This window comes from Dioscorea cayenensis, chromosome 2, assembly GCF_009730915.1.
Source record: "Dioscorea cayenensis subsp. rotundata cultivar TDr96_F1 chromosome 2, TDr96_F1_v2_PseudoChromosome.rev07_lg8_w22 25.fasta, whole genome shotgun sequence".
In the NCBI taxonomy this organism is placed as follows: Eukaryota; Viridiplantae; Streptophyta; class Magnoliopsida; order Dioscoreales; family Dioscoreaceae; genus Dioscorea; species Dioscorea cayenensis.
Window position 1 is genome coordinate 23593609 of NC_052472.1, and position 11419 is coordinate 23605027.

General features: G+C 34.5%; 1 protein-coding gene across 1 annotated transcript; it reads left to right on the plus strand.

Annotated features, from left to right (window-relative positions):
- Positions 1 to 14: 14 nt before the first annotated feature.
- LOC120275399 (subtilisin-like protease) lies at positions 15 to 10503 on the plus strand. Its single transcript, XM_039281959.1, has 2 exons — positions 15 to 190; positions 8277 to 10503. The coding sequence occupies exons 1-2, from the start codon at positions 15 to 17 to the stop codon at positions 10501 to 10503; spliced, it is 2403 nt and encodes an 800-aa protein (XP_039137893.1).
- Positions 10504 to 11419: the final 916 nt, after the last annotated feature.

Below are 11419 nucleotides of genomic sequence, written 5' to 3' on the forward strand. Positions count from 1 at the left end.
CGTCAAACTAGGAAATGGTGTGGAAGTTGAAGGAGAATCGGATACCCGACCAAGCACTTTCAATGCTACTGGTACATCATCATCTTCCCGGCTTTGGAGGTCAAAATGGCACCACGAGGATGCAAGAAAAATCCTTCAATAACACTAATGTAAAGGAAAGATTGTTCTGCGGTGATATTGAAGAAGGCAAGTATAGAGACATGAGCGCCAATGTGAAAGTCGCTGGAGGGGGTGGGGATGATAGTGTTGGATACATCTAGGGAAGGAGCTACTACTTTATCTTATGACTATGTACTCCCAACGACCTCATGTCAACTACACCACCGCACGCAAAATTGTGAATTACCTCGAAACACAAGTTCACTGCTCACTGCAAACAATTGCATTTAATGGTACAAAGTTTGGAGCACCCACCATCTCCAATCGGGTTTCTTCTCTTCAAGAGGTCCACATCCTTATAATGGTGGGATAATAAAGCCCCGATATCCTTGGACCGGGGGTGAATATCCTTTCTCGCATGGCCGCTAGACCCGGACCAAATCCGAATGGTCCTCCAGGGCTCATATTTTAACTCGACGATTGGAACATCAATGGCTACACCTCATCTCGCGGATTGTCAGCACTACTCAAGAACATTCACAAGAGTGGTCAACACGCAACAATTAAGTCGACAATCATGACAACTGCCAATAGGTTTGATCTTGATGGAAACCCAATTCTTGATGACTATAAGGAACATATCAATCATGCAAATGCGACTGACATGGGTTCAGGACAAGTGAACTCTGCTTGCGATCAATGATCCTAGACTTATATATGACATAAACCCGCACCACTCACATTCGAGTACCTTTGTGGTCTAGGATACAATGACACACAAGTTTCCACTGCTGCGGCAGCTTTAGTTCAATGTTCTATTGTTGGCGAGCATTGCTCCCGAGGATCTTAACTATCCTTCCATATCAATATCTCTAGATCCCTCGAAAAACAAAAGTCCATTAATCGTACACTAACAAATGTCGGGATGCTAATGAGGTTTTACAACATAGATGTTGAAGAACCAAAAGGAATCAGTGTGGTTGTCTCTCCATCTTCAATTCAATTTTCACAAATTGGCGAGGAGAAAAACATCACTCTTGAATTTAGCAGTAAGGGAATGCCTTTAAACCAAGGTAATATTTTGGATGGGCAACTTCAACTGGACTCTGGAAAGCACTTCATAAGGAGTCCCATATCAGTCACCATCCTTTGAAAATCTTTGAATTATGAATAAGGATTTGCATACAAGTTTATTTCTCAATTAATAAATACTGAATTTAAATCTGCGTCTAATGTTGTTTTTAGTTTCTATTTACCATACTCAATAATCTATAATAATTGGTATGGAATCTTTGGGGAGTGATTGCATGTCCAGCTCTGTTATGCACAATTGTACTCATGTATAAGTATTTCAAGCGTGATACTTAGACTTGAAGTTATTGCCATAAGATTTATGCTACACGCAGTGTTCGACCATGTTGAGGATATGTAGCCTTTTAATTAAGGTTTTTTATATGATCCTTGATTACATGCTAATCTTTTTGTATTCATTTTTCTTTATTGTTTGATATGATTTGATTTGTAATAGTTCTTCCTTTCTCATGTGATATGATTTAATTTGTAATAGTTATGTAAATGATTATAAATAGAACACTCTCACCACCCTTTCAAGCGTGGTGGTTTAACATTCTCAAGTCAGATAGACCTAAAGTGTGGAAAACAACAGTGAGCCTAGAGGGCATGAATCCAGTAAGTAAGCAAGACCTCTGAAATTGTCTCTCGAAAGAAAATATTGTAAATATTTGAAGTTTGTAACACAAGTCAATAACAATAAAACTTGTCTACAATGAATGTGCACTTGGAAATCACTAACCTCTGCTAAGCTATGTACCCACCATACTAAATTTCTCCTCATTTGATAAAAAAAAAAATTAATAATGCAATTATGAGCGTGACAACTTTATAAGAAATTCAGTAAAATCATTTTGGGATTATGTAGAGATTAAGAGAGATGGTTAAAATCTTTAAAGGAGTTTTCAAGAAATTCAGAATATAGCTTATTAAAATAACTAAGTATAAAAAATAATAGATGTAAAAACAAGTCTTATAAACAAAAAAAATTTGTCGAAACATACTTGTATTAAAATAAATAAATAAATAAATAAATAAATAAATAAATAAATGTTTCATGATCCCATTTTAAAGAAACTAATCCAAGTATTTTTAAAATGAATAAATAAGTAAATAAATAAATACAACAATAACAAAATCTGAAATTTTTTCAATTCATTAATAAATTAATAAAAACAAATCTGAAAATATATAATTAATCAAGACAGTAATTAATTTATATGTGGATTTATTTAATCGGAAACGTCCAAGCTTCAGAATTTCAACTTGAACAACCAAATGAAATGCGTTACTCTTGCAATCAGAACTCTATGGCAAAGGAAATCCAAACTAAGAAAACCTTAGTCACCACTACCACCACCAACGTAATCAGAAGATGCAAGCTAAATAATATAACATCCTCAGTAAAAATTATATATGGCATCATTCATAATAGTGAAATATTCATAATTCCAACTAGATTGAAAGGATATTTTATCAAAAGGACAAAGAAAAGGCTTGCTCATTGATACAGGTCTCCAATTGGAAACACAATTAATGCTGCATAATATGAAGAATCGGGAAAATATTGGGCACAATAAAAAACGTGAAGTTAATTAATCAATAAACAAAGATTTCATCCTTCTGCTCTTCTGCTATTAACCATGACTAGTCTGTTTGGTTCTTTTTTATTTAATAAATCAGTGGTTTATTCATTTTTAATTAAAAAAACAATAACTAGTTAGAAACAATTTTAGTAAAATGGATCATGCAACTAATTAGAACACCATAGATCCAAATCAAAAAACAACAAAAGTAACCAATTAAAGAATTATGTGCATATATAAGCATCAAGATTAAGCAAACACAATGCCGACCCAGGATTTTTCCTACTCTTGCAGTTTTATTTTCATGTATTGCTTATGCTATCATCCCGATAAAATCGGGTTTCCTTCTTTAGCTTTGTCTTGTTTGTTGCTGTAACTATGCACTTTGTTTTTCCCGTTTCTCTTTTTTAATAAATTTATAATTTATCCACTTTTATTAAAAACAACAACAACAATGCTATCTATCTGGAATAAAACCTGCAGGCCATAAAAAGTCAAACACGTGACTATTGCCTAAATACTCTAATTGAACCCAATTTGAATTTTTTTCCACAAGGAAACAATCACAAGATGCCCATAAAAGTACAATTTAGTATATCTTTTAATTTAGCCAATTAGTGATACCAAATCACACATCCAGTACAGTACACCCACTGTTACACATTATTGATGTAAATTAGAGAATAAATCCAGAAACAAAAATGTTAACAAGTCATCAAAGAACCAAACCTTAACCTCAAAAAGTGCTTCTTTCAATTGTTCACAACTGCATGCTGTGACACCGGCCTGGGTTCGGCATGGTCAGCGGTTTTATATGGTTGCTTTGAGGGGAAGCTCAGGCTCAAGTTGGAGAGAGTGTGAGAAGCAGGTGAAGAAGGTGGCTATATGGGTTGGGAAGAAAAAGTATAATATAGGTTTTGCAATTTAAAAAATAAAATAAAAATATGTTTATTTACAACATAATGTATAAATAACATATTTGACCATCCTTTTACAATAAATAAATAAAAGTTTTGACTTTCCTGGTTTGGAATGCTATATAAATATACATATTTTATAGAATGGATTAACTGTCACTTCAACCAAAATTGGGAAATAGAACTGAATTCTCAATCTAAAAATCTAAAAATTAATATATTTTTATATATAGTGAGGATATATATATATATATAAATATATAAATTTAAAATAAAATAATTATACAAGTAATAATGAATCTTAAGGTATTTTACACATAAGTGGTTTCACGCTTTCAACTTCTCCCACCAGTACCTTAATTTACCGTTCTTCAATAGAACAATTTATCTTTGCAAGCTTCTCATACTATACATTGTTTGCATGTTGCTTTTTATTATTGTATTTCTAGAGTATTCTTTTTATTTTTCTTATACTATTGTTTTCGGGATGCGTGGTGTTTTTGCATACTGCATACTTTCCAAAATGATGCAGTTTTCCTAAATGACGCAATTTGTAGCTTCTCTATCTTTCGAAAGTTAAGTATGCATTTAACAAGGATTTTTTTTTTTTAAATTGATAAACCATTTCATTAAAATAAAAATTTAAGAGACAAGTGATTAGTAGCCCAATGGTGTTAATACAAGGCAATGATGGGTAATACGCAGGGTTGAAACTTTGCGATGAAGCACTGTAGCAGTTATGTAAATGGGTTTGCTGGTTGCCTATGGGAGATGTTATATCCCCTTCTCAAATAGTCAATAAACCACTGTAAGTCAAGTATCATCCTATCTGTTTATCCCTTGACAGCTCTCTAATAAGACGCCGTTTGTCAACTTTGCCAAAAAAAAAAACCTATGATTTTCTTATTATTTTTTTCTTAAATCAAATGAAAAACAAGTAAACCACACATTGTTTTTCCTTTTTCTTGTGTTTCATTATTATCCCATAATATGTTTGCGAAAATGGGTTTTTGAGTGCACTAGGAGTTATTATAAAATATATTTTCATGATATAATTGACAGATGAACAAGCTAAATTATGATACTATATTCTATACTATGATACATTTAATATAAAGCTTTGCCATAAGCCTATCTATGAGGTGACAAAATAGCGTACTGACATTAATTAATATTAAATCAAATTAAAAGTAAGATAAAGTCAAATTGATAACAAGATAAGGTACTTCTAATCTAAACATGCGCTTCACGTTGGAGTATATATCCAACTTGCATACCAGACGAATGCATAGAATGTCATAAAATAGGAAGCTGAATTGAATGAAGTGGTACAAAGACACAAAGATCCACTTTATTTAAAAAAAAAACCCCCACAAAGATCCAATGTTTAACAATATTGATTGATTAAGGTTTCCTTTATATCAAATAATTATACCTCTTACATTATTATAATGAGAAATTGACTCTATATATCATTGAATTGATAAATGAATCTTAGTTTTATTGTAATATAATGAAATATTAAATTAACATCTGCCTAATACATGCAAGAACTAATATAAAATCCTAAATTTTTGATTGGAGAGAAAATTGAAGTATTAGCTTTTTAATTAGAGAAGTGATAATATAAATATATTCTAATGAGTTAAAATTTGTATATTTGATAGATCCTCGCTCACAAGACAAACTCAAACCTAAACATAACATGCTTTCACCATTTAATCAATATAAATCAATTTAAAGCGCCATGGGAAATACCAATCTACTTTCCTTGATACCAAAACCTTAATCAAGAAGATAATATATTATTAGAAAAAAAGGAAATTAAGACTCAAAGGATCCCAAATAGAAAGAGGTTATTGTGGGGAAATTAGAACCTATTTTGTGGAAATTACTAGACATGGTATCCACACTCTAGCTACCTGCATGGTATGTATATTCAAGGGCCATTCCATTTTAAACAACAGTCACATAATTAGTTCACTATATATTGCTTAATTTTCTTGTTAGTTCTCGTTGGAAAATATGGAATGTCTACATTGCTTTATGTTTTGTTCTTCATTTTCCATTAAGTTCAATTCTTTGTATATATATTGGCATATTTGTGGGAATCTGCTATTATCTTCTATTCTTGATGAACAACAAAGCGAGAAAGATATAGTTAGCTTCAAACTTACATTGTTCATGTCCATAAAGCATGCAAAAAACATAGAATTAATTAATAACGGGGTTCTCTATGACAAAGATATAGAATTAAGACTGGCATTGATCCTTCTTGCCAAACCCTACTATACATGACAAAGATACAGTTAGCTTACCTGCAGTATCATGCATCTTGTAATCAGTGGATTTGAAGGAAGACTTGCCTCAAAAGAAGTGAGAGCCATAGATTACTGATGATAGGATTGTTGATGGCATGACTGTATTAAAAACTAGAACTCTCATAAGTTTGTTGGGGTTGAGACGCTGGGATGGTTTATGGATCCACTGTTTTATGCATGGTCCAGAGTTGTCACTGGCATTGTTGATAGTGGCATCACTGCATGCCAACCATGTTTCTTTCATGCATGGATATGGTCCCCAAATGGAAGGGGAGTTGTGGTTTCTCCAACAAAATGCCATGCAACACAGAAGTCATTGGCACAATGCATGGCATCGTATGAGATGTACTGATTTGAATTAATTAGTACATCTGCAACGAGGCGGATATTATATATTATATATGGCGGGCATAAAATAGAACAAGTATTCAAATCGATATATGAATTGCATGCATATGTAGTACTGGTTTCTTGGAAATAATGCCCTTCCATGGAGATAAAGTATTTGTTGATATTTCTTTGGTGAAAAAAAGTAAAGTTAAAGCACTGGATATACCCCCTATCTTGTTTGATTCTGTGTGAGTCAGATGAGCTATTGCAAGGCATATATACTCATTATAAAGTGTGGTAGACTCGTGTGCAAAACCCTTCAGTGTTTTTAATGCAAAATGTAACTTTCCCAGCGACATTAAATTTTCGTCCCATTTGCCGCTCTGTATTGTTCTTTATATTTACAAATATGTGATTTATCCAATATATTAAAAAAAATAATTCTACTTAATTAAATATTCTTTTGTGATTCCTTAATATCATTTATCATCTGTCAGCTAAAAAAATAATAAAAAATAAAGCCACATAAGAGTTAAAAATGCAGATATTTGGTACACTATTTTTACAATCTTGGTTTGCTATATAGTATGTATATATATATATATATATACCCACCTGTTGAAGCTTATTGAGAAACATTAATTTTCTTTTTCGAAATCAATAATATTAATTTACTAAATAGGAAAATGAACTTATGAACGAGATTTATTTTTATCCCCATCACCAATATAATTATTATAAAATACATAAAAGAATGTTTATGTATTTTGTGGGATTTAAACTCAAGACCTTTTCAATGAATATGCCACACCAATGCGAAGAGCATCTAGAAGGACTAGAAATCGAGATCTTTTGAATGTCCCACACCAACACTCTTTAGAGGGATTAATACCACTGGATTATAAACCCTTTGGCAGTATTTAATAAGTTGGAAAATCTATTTTATAAATTTAATTTGTGAAAAAATCATTATTTCTAAAATTGTGTCTTTTACGTTTTTTTTTTTGGACAACTAATTTACACTTCAACCAAAAGAGTTGAACTCTCAATATAATACATGTGGGGTTAAATGCCTAACTCCTTACTCCATACCACGATGCCTCTATGAAATAAAAATCAAATAAACAAAGCTGTGTTTTTTTTATATGTAAGAAATGGGTAAACCAAAATTTTATTAATAAAAACAAGTACATAAATATATAGAAAGAATCCAATATATATGGAAATAGATATAAAACTATGATGAATAATAAGCGACAATAGCTTTTTATGAATATAAAGCAATCTAAACACGATCTTGGAGCTCGGGATGTACGTTATATACAGCGATGTATGAGAATAGTATAAGAATCGGGGTGAGCGATTAGTATGAATAGTATGAGAGCGAGTACTATGGGGGAGAGATTTGAACCCATAACCTCCCTCTTACACTTTGATGTCATACCATTGGGCTATCCAATGATTGACATAAAACTATGATTTGAACCCATAAACAGTGTATAAAACTATGATTTACCAGCCTGTTTAAAAAAACAAATAAAAATTTAATATATAATTTGTTTTTATTATAATGGAAAAATCATAATTTTTTTTTTTCTCCTCCTTGGAGGCCCTGCTGAAAGGATGAAAACCAATACTACATTGTATATAAAATACCAAAACTTGCTTATCATACAAAAAGCAAGAAACTACTTACGAAAAACAGGGAGGCATAGGATCCCTTAACAAAACTTATTGCGTGGAAATTATTAGACATGCGTTGAGTGGAAGTTATTAGATATGCTTTCTGGCCTCTAATTGGTATGTATATATAAGGACCACTCCTTCCCTCAATTTAAACAAGCAATCATCTCTATAGCTTTATCTTCTTATTGAATCGTCATGGGAAAGAATAGGTTGTTTACATTGCTTTATGCATTGTTATTTTTCCAATGCTTTAATTCCTTTTACAGGCATGGTTATGCCAACCTTCTATCTTCGATTCTCGATGACCAACTTGAGAAGAAAGATAGTCAACTTCTTACCTACATTGTTCATGTCCGAAGGCCGAAGCACGATGAGTTGCTTGGTGATGAAGATGTAGAAGATTGGCATAGATCTTTCTTGCCAAACAATACTCTTGATACTGGTGAGGCACGCTTGGTTCACTCTTATCGTCATGCAATTAGTGGATTTGCTGCAAGACTAACTTCAGAAGAAGTGAGAGCCATGGAGTCCATGGAAGGGTTCTTGATGGCACGGCCGTCTAGGACACTAAAGCTCTCCACTACCTACACACCAAGATTCTTGGGTTTAGACCATCAAAGTGGTTTATGGGTTGACTCGTTCATGGGGTCAGGCGTCATAATTGGTGTTGTTGACAGTGGCATCACTCCAAACCATGCTTCTTTCATGGATAATGGCACAATGCCACCCAAACCCACCAAATGGAAGGGGAGTTGTCGTTTCCGCAACAAAACACTATGCAACAACAAACTCATTGGTGCTATTGATTTTAGTGGCTCAAAAAGGCCTTCACCAAAAGATGCTAAGAATGACGGGCATGGGACACATGTTGCAGGCATTGCCGCTGGAAGCTTCGTTGATAATGCTGATGTTCTTGGGCTTGCCAGGGGCACTGCAACAGGTATCGCACCTAAAGCTCATCTTGCTGTTTATAAGGCTTGCTCCATTAAGAGCTGTTCGAATCAAGATATTGTGGCAGCTATAGATGAAGCTATTAAGAATGGTGTAGATATTCTCTCACTTTCCCTGGAAGGAAAATCTCTTCCCTTCTATGATGATATCATGATGATTGCAACACTCTCAGCTGTTAGAGCAAAAATATTTGTTTGTATGGCCGCAGGAAACTCAGGCCCTAATCCAAAAACTGTTGCAAATGGTGCTCCATGGATCCTTACTGTTGGAGCTAGCACCCACGATAGGAGGGTTAGTGCCACCGTCAAACTAGGAAACGGTGTGGAAGTTGAAGGAGAATCTGGATACCAGCCAAGCACTTTCAATGCTACGGGTAACATCATTTTTCCAGGCTTTGGTCAAAATGGCACACTAGGATGCAAGAAAAACTCCTTTAATAACACTAATGTAAAGGGAAAGATCGTCTTGTGCTCAATTAAAGAAGGCAAGTATAGAGACATGAGCGTCAATGTGAAAAATGCCGGAGGGGTGGGGATGATAGTAGTGAATACATTTAGGGAAGGAGCTACTACTTTATCTTATGATTATGTACTCCCAACAGCTCATGTCAACTACACCACAGCACGCAAAATTGTGAATTACCTCAGAAACACAAGCTCAGCTGCTACCGCAACAATTGCATTTAATGGTACAAAGTTTGGAGCACGGCCATCTCCCACCATCGGTTACTTCTCTTCAAGAGGTCCACATCCTTATAATGGTGGTATAATAAAGCCTGATATCCTTGGACCTGGGATGAATATCCTTTCCGCATGGCCAGTTAAATCTGGACCAAAACCTAAAGGTCCTCCAGGCTCATATTTTAACTTCGACAGTGGTACATCAATGGCCACACCTCATCTTGCGGGGATTGCTGCACTACTCAAGAACACTCACAAGAATTGGTCGACCGCAGCAATCAGGTCAGCAATCATGACAACTGCCAATAGGTTTGATCTTGATGGAAACCCAATTCTGGATGACTATGATATGCATATCAATCCTGGATATTCGTTTGACATGGGTTCAGGACAAGTGGATCCTGCTGCAGCTAATGACCCTGGACTTATTTATGATATAAATCCAGATCAATACATTCAGTACGCTTGTGGCCTAGGATACAATGACACACAAGCTTCAATTGTTGCTGTCAGTTCAGTTCAATGTTCGGTTGTTGGCAGCATTGCTCCTGAGAATCTAAACTATCCTTCGATATCAATATCTTTGGATCCTTTGACAACAAAGTCTGTCATTCGCACACTAACAAATGTTGGGGGTGCTAATGAGGTTTACAACGTAGATGTCGAAGAACCAAATGGAATTCAAGTAGTTGTCTCTCAGTCTCAAATTAAATTTTCACAAATTGGTCAAGAGAAGAACATCACTCTTGAATTTAGTAGTAAGGGGGTGCCTTTAAACCAAGGTAATATCTTGTATGGACATCTTAAACTGGACTCTGGTAAGCACTTGGTAAGGAGCCCCATATCCGTCACCATCCTTTGAAAATCTCTTAATTATGAATTATGATTTGTGTACAAGTTTTATTTTGAATTAATAAATACTGAATTTAATATGCATATAATGCTGTTTTTAGTTTCCTTTTTTACCATACTTATTCTAGTATAGTCAGTCTAGAATCCTTGGGGAGTGATTGCATGCCCAACTTTCTTATGCACAGTTTTACTCGTGTATATATATATGTGTGTGTGTGTCAAGTGTGATACCTGGATGTGAAGTAAAAAAGCATAGAATTTATATATATATAGTTTTCTCATAAGATTTATGCTACACCTTGGGCTCTGTCAAATGGACCCAAAGTGCGGCAAACAAATGTAAGCCTTGAGGGTACCCAATAAACAAGGGAGACTTCCGACGTTGTCACAAAATAGAAAATGGTGTAAATGTAATCTAACAAAATCCATGAAATATCTCAAAACTACAAACCCTTGTTAAATTCTAAATTCACATCAAATTTCAAGTGCACATATTCAGGAATCATTATTATTTATGTTGTATTTATATTAAAATTATATAATTATTGAATAAAGGCATTTAAAATTGTCATTAATGACACGGGTGGAAGTAAAAATAAAATAAATGTCGAGGTTGAACATGAAAAAGAGGTTGGTATGGAATTAAAATAAATTCTAGGGGTTAATATGTTATGCACACAAGTGGTGAGGATAGCGTGTCACCAAAAGACTGCCCTATAGGGTGGGGTAGCCCCAACCCTATGGTCATGGATGGGTCAGGTATGCTTCACTCAACGACACTTCACTCAGGCCCCAGCGCGTAGCCAGCCAGCCTGATCAGAACCCTCCGTTGGTCAGCCCCTCACACAGCCCTCACACAACACACACGGTGGGATCCACAACTCCACAGACCGGCCTAGTGGTGAAGGATGCCCACCACTTATATG

What these genes read in the sequence shown, in the direction of transcription:
- LOC120275399 (XM_039281959.1), top strand. Translation starts at nt 15, where the DNA reads ATGGTGTGGAAGTTGAAGGAGAATCGGATACCCGACCAAGCACTTTCA. An exon ending in GGTGATATTGAAGAAGGCAA is followed by an intron (nt 191 to 8,276) that starts GTATAGAGACAT and finishes TTCCTTTTACAG; the next exon opens with GCATGGTTATGCCAACCTTC.